Source organism: Cherax quadricarinatus, chromosome 24, assembly GCF_038502225.1.
Source record: "Cherax quadricarinatus isolate ZL_2023a chromosome 24, ASM3850222v1, whole genome shotgun sequence".
Classification (NCBI taxonomy): domain Eukaryota; kingdom Metazoa; phylum Arthropoda; class Malacostraca; order Decapoda; family Parastacidae; genus Cherax; species Cherax quadricarinatus.
In genome coordinates this window covers 10,804,571-10,824,570 of record NC_091315.1, presented here as the reverse complement: position 1 = coordinate 10,824,570, position 20,000 = coordinate 10,804,571, and the positions used below count along the sequence as shown (strand labels likewise).

The following is a 20,000-nucleotide window of genomic DNA, read 5'->3' as shown; positions in this document are numbered from 1 at the left end:
GTTTAGTTATAGGTAATACATATTTTAAGAAAAAGAGGATAAATAAGTATACAAGATATGATGTAGGGCAAAATGACAGTAGTTTGTTGGATTATGTATTGATAGATAAAAGACTGTTGAGTAGACTTCAGGATGTACATGTTTATAGAGGGGCCACAGATATATCAAATCACATTTTAGTTGTAGCTACACTGAGAGTAAAATGTAGATGGGATACAAGGAGAATAGAAGCATCAGGTAAGAGAGAGGTGAAGGTTTATAAACTAAAAGAGGAGGCAGTTAGGGTAAGATATAAACAACTATTGGAGGATAGATGGGCTAATGAGAGCATATGCAATGGGGTCGAAGAGGTATGGGGTAGGTTTAAAAGTGTAGTGTTAGAGTGTTCAGCAGAAGTTTGTGGTTACAGGAAAGTGGGTGTGGGAGGGAAGAGGAGCGACTGGTGGAATGATGATGTAAAGAGAGTAGTAAGGGAGAAAAAGTTAGCATATGAGAAGTTTTTACAAAGTAGAAGTGATGCAAGGAGAGAAGAGTATATGGAGAAAGAGAGAGGTTAAGAGAGTGGTGAAGCAATGTAAAAAGAGAAAATGAGAGAGTGGCTGAGATGTTATCAACAAATTTTGTTCAAAATAAGAAAAAGTTTTGGAGTGAGATTAAAAAGTTAAGGAAGCCTAGAGAACAAATGGATTTGTCACTTAAAAATAGGAGAGGAGAGTTATTAAATGGAGAGTTAGAGGTATTGGGAAGATGGAGGGAATATTTTGAGGAACTGTTGAATGTTGATGAAGATAGGGAAGCTGTGATTTCGTGTATAGGGCAAGGAGGAATAACATCTTGTAGGAGTGAGGAAGAGCCAGTTGTGAGTGTGGGGGAAGTTCGTGAGGCAGTAGGTAAAATGAAAGGGGGTAAGGCAGCTGGGATTGATGGGATAAAGATAGAAATGTTAAAAGCAGGTGGGGATATAATTTTGGAGTGGTTGGTGCTATTATTTAATAAATGTATGGAAGAGGGTAAGGTACCTAGGGATTGGCAGAGAGCATGCATAGTTCCTTTGTATAAAGGCAAAGGGGACAAAAGAGAGTGCAAAAATTATAGGAGGATAAGTCTGTTGAGTATACCTGGTAAAGTGTATGGTAGAGTTATTATTGAAAGAATTAAGAGTAAGACGGAGAATAGGATAGCAGATGAACAAGGCAGCTTTAGGAAAGGTAGGGGGTGTGTGGACCAGGTGTTTACAGTGAAACATAAGTGAACAGTATTTAGATAAGGGCAAAAAGGTTTTTGTGGCATTTATGGATTTGGAAAAGGCGTATGACAGGGTGGATAGGGGGGGCAATGTGGCAGATGTATGGTATAGGAGGTAGGTTATTGAAAGCAGTGAAGAGTTTTTACGAGGATAGTGAGGCTCAAATTAGAGTATGTACCTGGGAGTTTACCTGGAGAGAGTTCCGGGGGTCAACGCCCCCGTGGCCCAGTCTGTGACCAGGCCTCCTGGTGGATCAGAGCCTGATCAACCAGGCTGTTGCTGCTGGCTGCACGCAAACCAACGTACGAGCCACAGCCCGGCTGATCAGGAACTGACTTTAGGTGCTTGTCCAGTGCCAGCTTGAAGACTGCCAGGGGTCTGTTGGTAATCCCCCTTATGTATGCTGGGAGGCAGTTGAACAGTCTCGGGCCTCTGACACTTATTGTATGGTCTCTTAACGTGCTAGTGACACCCCTGCTTTTCATTGGGGGGATGTTGCATCGTCTGCCAAGTCTTTTGCTTTCGTAGTGAGTGATTTTCGTGTGCAAGTTCGGTACTAGTCCCTCTAGGATTTTCCAGGTGTATATAATCATGTATCTCTCCCTCCTGCGTTCCAGGGAATACAGGTTTAGGAACCTCAAGCGCTCCCAGTAATTGAGGTGTTTTATCTCCGTTATGCGCGCCGTAAAGGTTCTCTGTACATTTTCTAGGTCAGCAATTTCACCTGCCTTCAAAGGTGCTGTTAGTGTGCAGCAATATTCCAGCCTAGATAGAACAAGTGACCTGAAGAGTGTCATCATGGGCTTGGGAGATTATTTCCCAGTAAAAGTAGGCCTTAGACAAGGATGTGTGATGTCACCGTGGTTGTTCAATATATTTATAGATGGGGTTGTAAGAGAAGTAAATGCGAGGGTCTTGGCAAGAGGTGTGGAGTTAAAAGATAAAGAATCACACAAAGTGGGACTTGTCACAGTTGCTCTTTGCTGATGACACTGTGCTCTTGGGTGATTCTGAAGAGAAGTTGCAGAGGTTGTTGGATGAATTTGGTAGGGTATGTAAAAGAAGAAAATTAAAAGTGAATACAGGAAAGAGTAAGGTTATGAGGATAACAAAAAGATTAGGTGATGAAAGATTGGATATCAGATTGGAGGGAGAGAGTATGGAGGAGGTGAATGTATTCAGATATCTGGGAGTGGACGTGTCAGTGGATGGATCTATGAAAGATGAGGTGAATCATAGAACCGATGAGGGGTAAAGGGTGAGCGGTGCACTTAGGAGTCTGTGGAGACAAAGAACTTTGTCCTTGGAGCCAAAGAGGGGAATGTATGAGAGTATAGTTTTACCAAAGCTCTTATATGGGTGTGAAGCATGGGTGATGAATGTTGCAGCGAGGAGAAGGCTGGAGGCAGTGGAGATGTCATGTCTTAGGGCAATGTGTGGTGTGAATATAATGCAGAGAATTCGTAGTTTGGAAGTTAGGAGGAGGTGCGGGATTACCAAAACTGTTGTCCAGAGGGCTGAGGAAGGGTTGTTGAGGTGGTTCGGACATGTAGAGAGAATGGAGAGAAACAGAATGACTTCAAGAATGTATCAGTCTGTAGCAGAAGGAAGGCGGGGTAGGGGTCGGCCTAGGAAAGGTTGGAGGGAGGGGAAAGGAGGTTTTGTGTGCGAGGGGCTTGGACTTCCAGCGGGCATGTGTGAGCGTGTTTGATAGGAATGAATGGAGACAAATGGTTTTTAATACTTGACGTGCTGTTGGAATGTGAGCAAAGTAACATTTATGAAGGGATTCAGGGAAACCGGCAGGCCGGACTCGAGTCCTGGAGATGGGAAGTACAGTGCCTGCACTCTGAAGGAGGGGTGTTAATGTTGCAGTTTAAAAACTGTAGTGTAAAACGCCCTTCTGGCAAGACAGTGATGGAGTGAATGATGGTGAAAGTTTCTTTTTTGGGCCACCCTGCCTTGGTGGGAATCGGCCAATGTGTTAATAAAAAAAAAAGATAATAATAATAATAATATTAATAATAAAGGAGTTTCACTTCTCTAAATTAATAATAACAACAATAATAATAATAATAGAATTATGAGGAGCTTCAGAACACCGCCAACTCAGTGCACTGTTTACCTCGCCATGGAAGTATTTCTTGTGTTTTCCTTGCATTTTGTGCAGTTGTTTTGCCACATTTCTTTTTTCTAACCATGGGTCCTAAGAAAGTAAGTGCAAAGAACAGTTTTGAGAAGAAAAAGAGGATGATGTCCATGGAATTAAAGCGTGAAATCGTAGATAAACAATCAAGGTGTGAAGGTTGTGGATTAAGGTGGGAAATGGGGGCAAGCTCACTCGTAACTTGGATGTTGGCTCATAACTCAGAGCAAAAAATCGACAGCTCGTATCTTGGGACACTCATAAGTCAAAGTTCCACTGTACTTCAACTAACGAACCTTCAATTCTAAAATATCTTTTGTCAAAGAACTGTAGTAGAACCATTTGGTCAACCATCCTCAGAAATATTCTGAGAGAAAAGTAAAGTGTGTATTCTATAATTATCTAAATATAGCAGCACTGTATGACCTTTGTGGATTTAGTGCTTAGTTTTGATTGTAATAATAATACTGGATATACTATACATACTGTAGGTAGTACCTCCCAATGTAGACACATTACAGAACCAGAAATAAGTTTGAAGGTGCAGATTTAAGCTATATTTTGTCAAAATGGATGAAGAAAATTACAGCAGTAGAATTCAGAATCTTCGGTACCTTAACTGAATATTTGGATTTTTTTTTTTTTAACACATCGGCCATTTCCCACCGAGGCAGGGTGACCCAAAAAGAAAGAAAAAATAACTTTCAACATTATTCAACACTTTCATCATCACTCATACATAATCACTGTCTTTGCAGAGGCGCTCAGATATGACAGTTTAGATGTCCCTCCAAATTGCCAATATCCCAAACCCCTCCTTGAAAGCACAGGCATTGCATTTACCATTTCCAAGATCCAAGTCCAGCTAACCGGTTTCCCTGAATCCCGTCACAAAATATTACCCTGCTCACACTCCAACAGCTCGTCACGTCCCAAAAACCATTCATCTCCATTCATGCCCATCTAACAAGCTCATGCATGCTTGCTGGAAATCCAAGCCCCTTGCCCATAAAACCTCCTTTACCACCTCCCTCCCACCTCTTCAAAGGTAAGATAAGATTTCGTTCGGATTTTTAACCCCGGAGGGTTAGCCACCCAGGAAACCCAAGAAAGTCAGTGCGTCATCGAGGACTGTCTAACTTATTTCCATTAGGGTCCTCAATCTTGTCCCCCAGAATGCGACCCACACCAGTCGACTAACACCCAGGTACCTATTTGCTGCTAGGTGAACAAGACAGGTGTATGGAAACGTGTCAGAATGTTTCCACCCGCTGGGAATCGAACCCGGGCCCTCCGTGTGTGAAGCGGGAGCTTTAGCCGCCAGGCCACCCAAGGACAACCCCTACCCCGCCTTCCTTCCCCTACAGAGTTATACGCTCTCCAAGTCATTCTACTTCGTTCCACTCTCTCTCTCAAATGACCAAACCACCTCAACAACCCCTCTTCAGCCCTCTCAACTAATACTTTTAGTAACTCCAAACCTCCTAATTTCAACACTACGAATTCTGTGCATATTTACAGCACACATTGCCCTGCCTCCAGCCTCCTTGCTGCAGCATTTACAATCCATGCTTCACACCCAAACACGTTAAGTGTTGGTACCACTATACTCTTGTATATACCCTTCTTTGCTTCCATGGATAACCTTCTTTTTGTCTCCACAGATACTTCAATGCACCACTCACTTTTTCCTTCATCAATTCTATGGTTAACCTATCCTTCATAAACTCATCCACTAACAAGTCAACTCCCAAATATCTGAAAACATTCACTTCTTCCATACTCCCTCTCTCGACTGTGATGTCCAATTTTTCTTTATCTAAATTGTTTGATACTCTCATCACCTTCCTCTTATTTATGTTCACTCTCAACTTAATACCTTGACACATCCTCCCAGACTCGTCCACTAACCTTTGCAACTTTTCTTTAGAATTTCTCAAAAGCACAGTATCATCAGCAAAAAGTAACTCTGTCAACTCCCATTTTGTATTTGATTCCCCAAATTTTAACCCCACCCCTCTCCCCAACACCCTAGCATTTACTTCTTTTACAACCCCTAGAGAATCAATAGCATTACAATAATACTAATCAACCATGGAATACACTGATACCAAATTTACATTAAACATGCAAGCAATATAAGCCTTTTCTTTTTTCAGTGCATATTTATGAGGGATGCAGGTCGGTAGTTTAGGGTCTCCTGTCTCCAGGCATCTGACAACTATAGTAGCTTGCACAAGGCCCAGCTCGGCTTTTAATCTCTTTATTAACTGTTTTGTCAGGGGTCCCTGCCACCTATGTGCCTTACTGATTCTTCACTTTTCATCTCGTTCAGCTAAAAAGGCATTGGAATCTTTTTATATGCGCCAGGTATGTCTATTATTGTCTGAGAAGTCCAGTTTTGCTCTTGCTTATCAGTACCTGATGCGTCTCGAGTAGCAACCTTCTTCCTTTAGTATATCCATTTTCATGTCCTTTTCTCCTGTTTTTTGGTACAAGATGTAATTTTTGTTCAGATTTTCACTAACATTAGATTCAAATGCTTTCACAAAATCTAGTTTATTTTCCTACAGGCAGGTACAAATTTCAATACTTTCCTGCATTTCAGGGTGAAAAGCTCAATTTTCTAAGGTGGCTTGCCTGTTGACCTTGTAGATAATTGCATTCCTTGAGTACTGGAACTGCTGTCTGCCCCCTATATTTCAGCTCCATTTCTACAAGGTTGCAGCAAGTCAGTATGCACTGGTAATTTGCTCGAGAAAATCCGCAACCCATTTATTTTACATGTTTTAAGTTTTATTTACACTGCTGAATTTCTTGAAGGTTCATCCTTTAGTTTTTTTTTTAATGCAGAGTCAAATAACTTGGATCTCCATAACTAGTGCTCAAGTTCTCCCCATGTATATTTACATGGTTTAATCTCTTAAGAGCTTTAGTATAATCCTGGTTGATGCATCAAATTCTTACCTTGTATGTTCTTATTTAGATTCAGGTTGTATATGATAACCAAGTACCTTGACACTTTCAGTGGTTAGCTGTTCAAATATGTAATCAGCAAAGGTGTAAGCTTGAGATTACTATTTCCTTTCTCAGGTCTTGATTAGCAGAACCATACCACAACATTTCTTTGATACATTCCATCTGGACTATGCCTATGCAGCCAATGCTCATCTGACATATCTACAAGTAATCTTCAGGAATATCAACAATACAACATACACATCAAACCCATCTAGGTGTTTGCAACACCATTGTGGAACCCACACCTGAGAATGTATGTTAATTAAGAAAGTGGACAAAATGCAAAAGTATGCAAAAAGGTTTGTTTGAGCTAAGGGGCATGAGCTACAGGAAAAGGCTAATGGAATCAAATCTTATGACATTGTAGGACAGAAGAACCCAGAAGGAAGGGGTGGGGGTCAATATATATAAAATATTCAGGGAGACTGATAAGGTAGACAGGGATATGCTGTTTGAGGCAAGAAATGGGAACTCGGACACAGCTTGAAGTTCAAGACAGTTGAGTTACAGGGATGTTAGGAAGTATTTCTTCAGTCTTATGGGGGGCTGGGAAGTGGAATAATCTTGAAAGTGGTTGAGGCAGGTTCCATACATAACCAAGAGCAGGAACAAAGCCCACAAAGCTACAAGAGAGTGAATACAGAGAGTGGTAAAATAGAAGAGGTGAGGCCAGCATCTGAGAATCAACCTCTGCAGCCACAAACAGGCAAGTAGTGTTTGAGTATATAATGCCTGAAGAGCTTTATAAACTCATGTGATAAAATATCAACTTTTCAAAATAGCTTCAGCATCAAATTCATGCTTTTTCTGAATCAGTGAGCTCTGAGAAGCCTACCCTAAACATTCTGCTAATGATAGGTGTTAATATTTGTCAAGAGACATGCAAAATTACTCACAATATCATCAATCTTGAGGATTGAGCGAACACACTCGGCAGCAAGTGTTATGGCTGAGGTAGAAACTAAGAGGGGCTGCAGTACATTTTCTTCAATGATGTTGCTGATACTTCCCTACAAAAACAAAAATGATACATTAGTAGAAATGGAGTAATAATTACCAGTGTCATTAATATTAGTCTAGACCTACTGAACACGGTACACTGAGGAAACCAAATGTTTCAGTTGCATGATTTTCATAGCACAAGCTATTGGGTTTATTTATTTACTTTACCATAAAGTTGCTAACATTATTAATTTGCTGCCATTACCAATTTTCCACTACAGCATCTTAATTTTTAATTACCGAACTTGCTGCCATTATGATTAATTTATTAAAATATCTGGACACATCACTTTCTCCATACTCCTTCCTTCCAATTTGGTATCCAATCTTTCATTACCTAATTTTTTTTTGTTACCCTCATCACCCTGTTCTTTCTTATGTCCCCTTTAAATTTTCTTCTTTACAAACCCTCCCAATTCATCCAACTTTGGCAACTTCACCTCACAATCATCCAAAAACACCTTGTCATCAGCAAAAAGCAGCTGTGACACCTCCCACTTTGTATTAGATTCTTTATCTTTCAATCCCACACCTCTCCCCAATACCCTAGCATTCACTTCTTCACTTCGTTTGCAACCCCATCTATAAATATGTTAATCAACCATGGTGACAGCATGCATCCCTAAAAAACTCTTGATTGCTTTAAGTAACCTAACACCTATTCCATACACTTGCAACATCCATCACATTGCTTTCCTATCCATCCTATCATGTGCCTTTTCTAATTTAAAATATGCAACGAAGACTTCCTTGCCCTTATCTAAATATCATTCACTTACATGCTTCAGTGTAAATGCTTGTCTACACATCCCTTACCCTTCCTAAAACAACCTTGCTCATCTGTGATCCTGATCTGTCTTACCCTTAACTCTTTTAACCCTTTGACTGTCGCGGCCGTATATATACGTCTTATGAGGTACCGTGTTTGACGTATACATGTATATACAGCAGGGCCCCGCTTTACGGCGTTTCACTTTACGGCATTCCGCTAATACGGTCATTTCAAATTATGACCAAAACTCGCTATACGGCTCCCCCCACCTGACTTTCTAATACGGTCACTGCGCCCCACCTTGTTTGTTTACATTCTTCGTGAGCTCAGTAAGCACTAAGTCTCTCCATTTTGTCTGGAAACTCCAAAATTTCAAATGTTTTTAAAAGTTATTTCATATTTTATATATACTCTGATAATTATACTTATGTATACCTGTACTTAAATAAACTTACATACTGTGCTGGCATGCAGGTACACATTAAAATCAGTAAGTGTGTCTTATGTCTCCAGACGTCATATTAGTAATGATAATAATAATCATCGAGTCTCATTTAAATGTCGTATATTACGTTAAATACACATTTTCATTAATCCATCTATGATATTTTTTCAAAATTATATAATAAACACGATACATAACATAAAAAGATGATAAATACACCCCACAATAGAATAAATAAACATAAATATGAGATGTGGTAGCAGATGACTTGCACAAGTGACGCCATATTAGAAATGCTAATAATAATAATAATAATAATCACCGAGTCTCATTAAATGTTGTATATTACGTTAATATACACATTTTCATTAATCCATCCATGATATTTTTTTTCAAAATTATATAATAAACACGATACATAACATAAAAAGATGATAAATACACCCTACAATAGAATAAATAAACATAAATATGAGATGTGGTAGCCAGATAACTTGTACAAGTGATGCCAAGAATAACATTTTCTCTAATCTAACATAAGAGAAAATGTGTTACTGGGGGTAACTGTAGAAAATTATTCCTTTTGCATGTATGTAAGTAAGTTTATTCAGGTATACACAAATACAGTTACATAGATTATCATACATAACAACATATGTGTAAAGAACCTAGGATAACCCAAAAAAGTCAGAGTGACTTATTTCCATTGCCTTCACTCAGAGCATCATTTCTTCTCAAAATGATGTTACATGAGCATGGGAGTGTTCTTCTTTATTTATTCTACCGCATCAATGTAGAGACAACCTGTACACAATGTAACTTGTACACAAACCAGATGTGTACACTTCGTTTACAAAACTTACCTTCGCCTGGTTTGTTTACATAACTCTGCGCCTGTCCTCTCTCATGCACTCATTCTTTCTCTCTCTCATTTATTCGTTTTATCTCATTTACTTACTCCTGACCCTACATTAAGACTACAAATATTTTAAGGTAAGTAATGAGCGAACTGTTTATACATTTTATCGCTCTGGGATGCTTAAATGTAATAGAATATTATGTGTAGGTGGTGTGGAAATTATTTAATTTCCGAAGCTATAGTGTCTAATAAGTGTTTAATGTGCTGATTTGGGTCAAAATGTATTTGCATTTTTAATGAAATCAGCTGGGTTCCCGCTGCGCCTGCGCAGATGTGCAGGGGGGTGGGGGGTCGAGCTGGGGGAGGCAGGTGGCGGGAGTGTTTTGAATGGGTGAGGAGGTTGAGAAAACCGGGAATGAGGAAACTGGCGTTCACGGGGGCCTAAGGATCAATATAGGCCTCAATTCATAATAGGAAGTGTCGTGACTGTCCCTAGTGAAGAGTGAGGGAACGTGATTTACGAGACCACCGTAAAGGGGTGGTAAAATTAGTGAATAATGTTCGAGCGGGTGGCAGGTGCACGGCCATGGTGTGTGTCCAGGGGAAATACCCGTGTGTTAATCCTCGCTCATCGGCCTCAGATCTTAATGGAGTGACCTCTAATTTGTATAATAGTTATGAGACGTTAAATCGTCTTGTGAATGGTAATGTAATCAGTGATAATAACATTGAGTTAAGAGAATGCGGGATGTGAAATAGAGCGCCCTGCTCCAAGTGAACGTGTGACTCTCGTACCGGGGATAATGAAGATTTATGGAATCACGACTTCTAAACCGGGACAAACCGACGGATACCTCGTGCTGCCGGAATGAGAACCGTGTCGGTGTAGCAGGACATCGAAATGAGATGGTGAATGGAGGAAAAAGGAGTATCAATCACCCACAGTTAAGTAACCCTTCTAGTTATAACAGACTCATGCTGGCCAGTTAGGTTATGTTGTAATTGGATAGGTTATGAGTGATCCAGCTACATCAAGTGACCACCAGAGAACATCTGGTAAGTGGTGGGATTATGTACAAATGTTTTTCCTTGATGGATGTATCCATGTGTATCCTACCCCCCCCCCTTCATTCAGCTAAACTAATATAATATATACAGTCCACAATTAATTAGTAGCACCGTACTTGTGGGTGCTATCCAATCCATACTGGTCTCGGATAGATATGGATAAGATTGTGAGGTCGAAGGGGCCACCTGTAGTGACCAGAGGTGGTTAAGTTTTCTCACATGTCTACACGGGGTGACTACGGTAAACAATATGGTTGTCTCCCAATGAGATTACTTGTATGTATATAATGTTGAGGTACATACCGATAAGCACCCTAGAAAATTTTCCATAGGTGGGTTGGCCTGGTATGGTAGCCCGGCTGACACCATACATACCACACTTGATTTTTTACAATAAATACTACTCATCTCACCCTATATTTTAAGGTAAGTAATGAGTGAACTGTATATACATTTTATCGCTCTGGGATGCTCAAATATCATAGAATTGTATGTGTGGGTGGGGTGGCCTGGTATGGTAGCCTGGCTGACTACCATACATACCACACTTGATTTCTTACAATAAATACTACTTGTCTCACCCTAGATTAAGACTATAAATATTTTAAGGTAAGTAATGAGTGCACTATGTGTGTATTGTACTTTTTTATTGTTTTTTGATGCCTGGTTCTATTGCTAACTTAATATATGTTAGTGTAAACTTGTTATCTAGTGTTTGTATGTATTTGTAAGTGGAAAAAAAGGGTGTTCCACTTTACGGCGGTAGCCTGGAACCTAACCAGCCGTATAATTGGGGCCCTCCTGTACTCATAAATTCTAGCGGCTTCAAATCAAGCAGGAGAAAGCTGGTAGGCCCACATGTGAGAGAATGGGTCTGTGTGGTCAGTGTGCACCATATAAAAAAAATCCTGGAGCACGCAGTGCATAATGAGAAAAAAAAAACTCCGACCGTTTTTTTAATTAAAATGCCGACTTTGTGGTCTATTTTCGTATAGTATTTATGGTTGTATTCTCGTTTTCTTGGTCTCATTTGATAGAATGGAAAACGTATTACAGAAATAGAGGTGATTTTGATTGATTTTACTATAAAAAGAGCCTAGAAATGGAGCTCAAAGTAGGGGAAATGTTTGATTTTTGCCAATGTTCAAAAGTAAACAAATGATGCCATTGTCCAATAAATGTCCAACTAGCCATTCTAGTATGCAGTCATGAATGGGTTGATGTTATTTATACAATTATTACAGTATTGCAGTAGTCTGCATAATAGTAAGTCTTCTATTTTTTGTTTGAATAAAAATTCAAAATAGAAAGCAAGAGTAATATCAGAGGGGCCTGGAGACATGACTGATGAGCAAAGAAAATGTTATTTTAGAGCCAGGAATGTCTGCATTGTTCATTCTGGACCTTATTTTGAAATTGTCATATTTTTTAGTTTTTGTGAAATTGGCCAAATTGCAAATTTCTGACCACATTATTAGGTAGTTGATATCGGTAAATAGACAGTTTCTTGTACTCAATCGATAGAAAAAATGGAGTTCTAAAGAAATAGCTATGAGTTTGGGCAACTGGAACAATGGAATTAGCCGAAAATAGGGCTCAAAGTGGGCGAAATCGCCGATTTGTAAACGGCGCCGAGGTCGCTAACTTCGCGAGAGCATAATTCCGTCAGTTTTCATAAAATTTCGTTTTTTTGGTGTCATTACAATCGGGAAAAGATTCTCTATCATTTCATAAGAATTTTTTTTTTTTCTTTTTAAATTTTGCGACACCAGGAGACACCTCAGGATTGGTGGTTGCGACAGTCAAAGGGTTAATAATAATTATACCATACACTTTTCCTGGTAAACTCGACAGGCTTATTCCTCTATAATTCTTAACAGTCTTTTGTTCCCATTTCTTTTATACAGAGGAACTATGAACTCTGCCAATCCCTAGGTACCTTCATTCCTTTCATATATTTACGAACACTCCAAAATTACATCCCTACCTGCTGTTAACATTTCTGTCTTAACCCATCAATCCCAGCTACTTTACCCCCTTTCATTTTACCCACTGCCTCATACACCTCCCCCACACTCACATCTGGCTCTTCCTCACTCCTAAAAAATGTTACAATTCCCTAGGCAATACATGAAATCACTGCCTCTCTTCATCAACATTTAATATCTAAAAATATTCACTCCATCTAATAACTCCCCTCTTATGTTTTTAACTTAAAGTCATTCATTTCCTAGGCCTTCTCAATTTACTAATATCACTCTCTCATTTGCCCTCCTTTTACTTCCTTAATACTCTTTTAACCTCTCTTTTAGTCTCCAGATGAAACTGAGTAATTGCCTTTTAGGTTTTCGATAATGTGAACATGCTGTACATTCTATGCAATTCTATGGAATTCTATGCAAACATGAAACAAAATAATGCACATTTACAGTTTTAAGTCCTACACTCTTGCATTTGTAACCAATAATCTGTTCACATTTTCTTTATCACAATCCGCATCAGTCATGCAGACCAAGTATATAATTCAACATATGCACAGGATAATAAAATGTTAGCTTGAAGGCACCACAGGGTTTACTGCAGTGCCACTTCATAAAGCTGTATGCACTGCCTCCTCTCAGAGGAGGGTATTATTAAACATATTCTGACTTTTTATTACATTAAACAAAACGCATAAAATACATGAAAACTTTCCAGCTGCATTACTGGCATCATAATTCACATTGCGATGACCAGTACTACCATATGACTTATTCTCAAAAGTTGCTCATTAACCTCTAGCACTTTTACAAATAGATTTCCTACCTTGCGAACATTGATTCCAGCATGCGTTTCCCCACGAGCATGTCTGTTACGCAGCTCAGTAACTGTTGAGATGGGGCTAAGACCAGCATTTTCAGCCAATATACCTGGGATTACCTCCAGTGATTCAGCAAAGGCTCTGCAATTGAACAAACAGTTACGTACTTCATTAAATACACCATTTTTCACTTTCCTAAGCAAGCCGTACACCAGAAAGCAAAAATAAGCAGAGCCAGAAACTGTACAAGTATCTTTTCCACAGCTTTTAAATAACACCATACCATTTACAATCCCTTGTTATGTTTGATAGTTCTTGTTTGTTTATTAACTGAAGATTCCAGGCACCACCAACTTCTGTACCATGAGCACTATAAACTGAGGAGACGATGCATGACACAAGTTATTAGATCAACCAACACTATCAAACACGATGCCGACACTGCCATTGTCTCCAAAAACACAGACATCATGAACATAACATCAACACACATTAGAGTGGTAAACATAAGACAGAGCTTCAGAAATGTATAAACTCACAAAAAACTACCTTCACCTAAAAAACATTTAATATACAGATTGCCACATGGAGACCAATTATTTAATATGCAGACTGCCACCTTAAGACCAATTATTTAATATACAGACGGCCACCTGGCACCACTGCATGTTAAATAATTATTTAGTATGCAGACTGCCACCTGGAGACCAATCATTTAATATAAATTGTGCTTTAGGCACTCAAAAGATTGGCAAGAAGAGGCACTTTACCAACAAGGGATCCACAAAGATGTATACATATGGGAAAGCACTAAACCTTTATAGGTTATACAGCACTGGTGAATGATACACAATCAAGCTCAATCCAAGGTAAGGAAGGATAGATTCACTTCACTTGCTTAGATCAAGAGTCCCTCACCAGGATAGATAACACTCCTTTGAGACAGGACACATGGAAAAGGTACACAAAACTAAAGCACACACATTAGTAAACACTTCGATATTAGAATAAAGTGAAATGAACTAGATAATACACATACAGTAAAAGTTAATGCCATGCAAGTGTTTAAAAGTAAAGACAGTAGTTTATTCATGTCTTGTTAGTGTGAAGGATAACAGGCAGGTTCAAAGCCTTAGTTCATCTCCCTATGAACTTAATTGGGTAATCATTTTTGGCTTGATATGCAGTATATACGGAATTTTTTTTTTTTTAACAAGTCAGCCGTTTCCCGAGGAAGGGTGACCCAAAAAGAAAGTAAAACCTAAAAAGGGAGAAAAAACTTTCATCATCATTCATACATAATCAGTCTTTGCAGAGGCACTCATATATGACACTTAAGTTCATTGGGAGGTGAACTTTAGGCTTTAGACCTCCCTGTTATCCTTTACACTTACAAGACATGAATGAACTCCTATTGTCTTTACTTCTGAACACTTGCATGGCATTAGCTTTTACTGTTATTATCTGGAGATATGCAAGTCATGGACAAGGTCACCTGCCAATTGCAGCCATTTAATATTTTTTTTTATCTCAATTTAAGTAAATGCATTTGTCAAATCCTTACCGGAAGCAGTATGCATCCATGCCTTTCAGTGTGTGTGCATACTGTGTTAACTTGACAGACAACTCTGCCTCAGGCGCTCCACCACCAGGAATGAGGAACCTCTTTTTAACTAAGCAGCGAATCACACAAAGTGCATCATGAAGTGATCTGTCAGCTTCCTCCAAAACCTTAAATGTAAAATAAAAATCTAATACTATAAAGTACATTTAATAAGATTCATTAAGAGGAATATGTAAGACAACTTCTAGTAATTGTTCAGCATCCTTTTATTATTTGCATTAACATTTTATCAACATTTTAAAATGCCAAGGTAATCCTTGATTTGTTTAATATTTGTATCTATACCAATTTTCAGTTTCTCTATAAAATACAAGTTACAACCAGCTGGGCCCAATGAATATCTCCAGTAGGTCACCCTTGAATAAAATGGCTATTTTCAAAATACTCAGGTAATGAACATAAGAATTCCTTGTCATTATTTACCACCCCTAAAAAAAAATTCTTACCTGCTTATTGCTACCTCTCAGCAATATTGATACAGTTCTTCCTGTGTTCTGCACTCCTGTAACTTTCACAAATTTGCTGCTACCAGTTTGAATTTCTTCTGCCAGTTCAGCTGTACCCAAGGACTCTGGCGTAAAATGATCCAAAGAAGCAACTGGTCGGCATCCTAGAGTTTTACAAACAAACTCTATATCCTCACGTTCTATGTCTTTCACAACCATTATTTTTTGCTTGGCCAGAAGATGAAGAGCCAAATCACTCACAGCATCTCTAGCAAAATAAAAACAGCTACTGGTGCAAACTGAAGGCATAATGACAACTGGTTATAAGACACTAACTGCATGATGTCCTTCCTTGGCACAATATTCATCCTTAAGTGAATTAGTGTATCAATATTTATCCTTAAGTGAATTAGTGTATCAATATTTATCCTTAAGTGAATTAGTGTATTATCACAAAATGTCTTTATTAAACACAAGGTACATTTTTTATTAAATGTTTTTACTAACACATCAGCCGTTTCTCACCTAGGCAGGGTGGCCCGAAAATGAAAAACTTTCATCATTCACTCCATTACTGTGTTGCCAGAGGCATGCTTATACTACAGTCATAAAACTGCAACATGAACACCCACTTCAGAGTGCAGGCAGTGTACTTTCCATCTCCAGAACTCAAGTCCGGCCTCCTGGTTTCCCCAAATCCCTACATAAATGTTACCCTGCTCACACTCCAACAGCATGTCCAGTCCTAAAAACCATTTGTCTCCATTCACTATCTAACATGCTCACGCATGCTTCCTGGAAGTCCAAGCCCCTCGCACACAAAACCTTTACCCCCTCCCTCCAACCTTTCCTCCACAACAGATTTATACACTCTAAAAGTCATTCTATTTTGTTTCATCCTCTCAACATGTCAGAACCACCTCAATAACCCCTCCTCAGCCCTCTGGGTAAGTTTTGGTAATCCTGCACCTCCTCCTAATCTCCAAACTACGGATTCTCTGCTTTAAATTCACACCACACATTGCCCTCAGACAAGACATCTCCACTGCCTCGTTAAGCATGTAATTGGTCTCGAAGATGCCATATTAATAATGATAAGAACACAATAATCACTGAGGCGCATTAAATGTGTATAAAACGTTGATATAGACATTTTGCTTAATCCATCTATGATTTCTTTTTCAAAATTATATAATAAACATGCTACATAACATATAAACATATAAATTAACAAATATGAGATGTTTTTCTGGTTGGCTTGACAGAGTGAACAGGAATCTTTCGTGTCCGGGCTGGTAACAACAACGTTTGTTTACATAACTCGCCAACCTTCTACACACTCATCCGTTTATTCATTTAACCCTTTCAGGGTCCGTCCCGTAGATCTACGGCTTTAGGTAAAGTGTCAAGCAGTGATCACGATATGCTCACTCACTATGTAAACTGTGAGTGGTACATTTTGGCCTAGATGAGAGAATACATCTATGGTATTGTCCCACATAAAACGATCCTGCAGCACACTGTGATAATGAGAAAAACTAAATCATGATTTTTGATTAAAACAGCAAATTTGCAGTGTTTAGATGTTTTTATAGTTGTATTTATGCTTCTTGGTCTCATTTGATAGAATGGAAGACATGACAGAAATAGAGATGATTTTGATTGGTTTAGCACTGGAAATGGCTGAAATGAGCTCAAAGTAGCGGAAATGTTAAATTTGCCGATATTCAAGAGAAACAAAGCGACCACGTCTAATACGTCAGCTGGTGGGTCTAATATACATTCACAAATATGTGATGATATTTATACAATTATTACAGTATTGCATAGCAGTAAATCTTCTATTTGGTGTGAATAAAATTCATTGAATAAAATCAAAATGGAATTTATTGTAAAGCCTCAAAACATGACTAATGACAGAGAAATGTTAGTTTAGTGCCAGGAATGCCTGCATTGTATTATTCTGGACCCTATTTGAAATGGAATATTTTAGACTTTTGTTAAATTGAAATTAGTCATTTCCGATCATTTATTTGTAGTTGAAACAGTTGACTTGGCGATTTCTTGTGCTCAATGGATAGAAAAAGTAATACTAGTGAAATAGCTAGAATTTGGTATTGGAATAATGAAATTTGGCCTAAATAGAGTCAAATAAGACCAAAAAATCTTGGATCAAGTAAATATCGCTGACACATCAAAATTACGGGGCATAATTGCGTCAATTTTCACTAATTTCGTACTTTTTGTTTTATTACCTTCACAAAAAGATTCTCTCATTTCATGAAACAATAACAAATTTTTTTGAAAATTCTTGGACACTAGAGTGCGTGACTAGGTTGGCCTTGACCTGAAAGGGGTTAATCTTGTTTACCACCTCTATCTACATTAAGAACTAACAGATATTTTAAGGTGTAATGAGTGGACATCATTATTATATTAAGTTTAATATATTAATATATATGTATTATTGTAATAATAATAATGTAGTATATTATTGTATATATTCAATTTAGCACTAGTAACAGATCCAGAATATGCACTTTGCTGGATTAGGGATCCTAGGTAATTATGCATAGTAGGATGATTAACCCGTGCAAAGAGAGAGAAAGAGAGAGAGAGAGAGAGAGAGAAAAGAGAGAGAGAGACAGAGAAAAGACAGAGAGAGAGACAGAGAGAGCAGAGAGAGAGAGACAGAGAGAGAAGAGAGGCAGAGAGAGAGGACAGAGAGAGAGAGAGAGAGAGAGAGAGCAGAGAGAGGCAGAGAGAGAGACAGAGAGAGAGACAGAGAGAGAGAGACAGAGAGAGAGAGAGGGCAGAGAGAGGAGAAGAGAGACAGAGAGAGAGAGAGAGAGAGAGAGCAGAGAGAGAGAGAGAGAGAAAACAGAGAGAGAGAGCAGAGAGAGAGAGAGAGAGCAGAGAGAGGAGAGAGAGAGACAGAGAGAAAACAGAGAGAGAGGGGCAGAGAGAGAGAGCAGAGAGAGAGAGACAGAGACAGAGAGAGACAGACAGACACAGAGAGAGACAAACACAGAGAGAGACAGACACAGAGAGAGAGACAGAGACAGAGGAGACAGAGACAGAGAGAGAGACAGAGACAGAGGAGCAGAGACAGAGAGAGCAGAGACAGAGAGAGGGAGACAGAGACAGAGAGGAGACGGGAGACAGAGAGGGGCAGAGACAGAGAGAGAGCAGAGACAGAGAGAGAGACAGAGACAGAGAGAGGCAGAGACAGAGAGGGCAGAGGCAGAGAGAGGACAGAGACAGAGAGAAGGAGCAGAGACAGACAGAGAGACAGAGACAGACAGAGAGACAGAGACAGACAGAGAGCAGAGACAGACAGAGCAGACAGAGGCAGAGACAGACAGAGAGCAGAGACAGGCAGAGGGCAGAGACAGACAGAGGACAGAGACAGACAGAGGAGCAGAGACAGACAGAGAGACAGAGACAGACAGAGAGACAGGACAGACAGAGAGACAGAGACAGACAGAGAGACAGGGACAGACAGAGGCAGAGACAGACAGAGACAGAGACAGAGGACAGAGACAGACAGAGGAGCAGAGACAGACAGAGACAGAGACAGACAGAAGACAGAGACAGACAGAGAGACAGAGACAGACAGAGAGACAGAGACAGACAGAGAGACAGAGACAGACAGAGAGACAGAGACAGACAGAGAGAGAGACAGAGACAGACAGAGAGAGAGACAGAGACAGACAGAGAGAGAGACAGAGACAGACAGAGAGAGAGACAGACAGACAGAGAGAGACAGACACACAGACACACATTCAGTCAGCCAATCACCCACCCGGCCAGCCGGATACGTATTACACGTTCCAGAGTCGTTTCTCTTTACTTAGGGTATAGGTTATACTACATTCTGGCATGGTGACACTACCAGTGGTATTCTCCCATTCCAGTGTCGACAATACATAAAGATAACAGTAACACACGATACTGTATGCAATGTAAAATTTACAATACAGTTCACTACCATGTATACATTATATACAGTAAATAAATAATTAAAATATAACAATAGAAGAAAATTATGGTAAAAAAATGAAATAATGATTGTACATTACATTACAGTACTATGTAGGTAGTTTATATAGGAAAAGTTTGACATTATGTACTACCAGTATGTACGGCAATGTAACGGCAATTTTCAAAGGTTAGGACTTCGTCATTTGACTTACGACCGGTTGGTGAACTAACAGTAAATAAGTTGGATGGGAGGAATTGTCAATAATTATATGTATGCATGTGTATGATATATATATATATATATATATATATATATATATATATATATATATATATATATACAGTGGAAGCTAATGATCACCTCCCAATGACAGTTATGTAAGTGTATTTATGTAAAAGTGCGTTATTATACTGTATGTTGAGGATCTGAAATGGACTAATCACTTCACAATATTCCTTTGGGAACAAATTCAGTCAGTACTGGGACCTAACATATCTGGAGTGAAAAATATCGTTATCGAGGGTCCATGTATATATATATATATATATATATATATATAAATATATATTATATATATATATATATA

General features: G+C 39.0%; 1 protein-coding gene across 1 annotated transcript in view; it reads right to left on the bottom strand.

The window, feature by feature from the left end:
• CCT4 (chaperonin containing TCP1 subunit 4) overlaps nt 1-20,000 on the bottom strand; it is a 96,932-nt gene that overhangs the window by 17,985 nt on the left and 58,947 nt on the right. Inside the window, exons 6-9 of the mRNA XM_070088171.1 lie at nt 15,430-15,697; nt 14,924-15,090; nt 13,365-13,500; nt 7,310-7,423 (exon numbers count right to left, since the gene is read on the bottom strand). Of these exons, the coding sequence (XP_069944272.1) occupies nt 7,310-7,423; nt 13,365-13,500; nt 14,924-15,090; nt 15,430-15,697 (685 nt within the window). The remainder of the gene's footprint in view (nt 1-7,309; nt 7,424-13,364; nt 13,501-14,923; nt 15,091-15,429; nt 15,698-20,000) is intronic.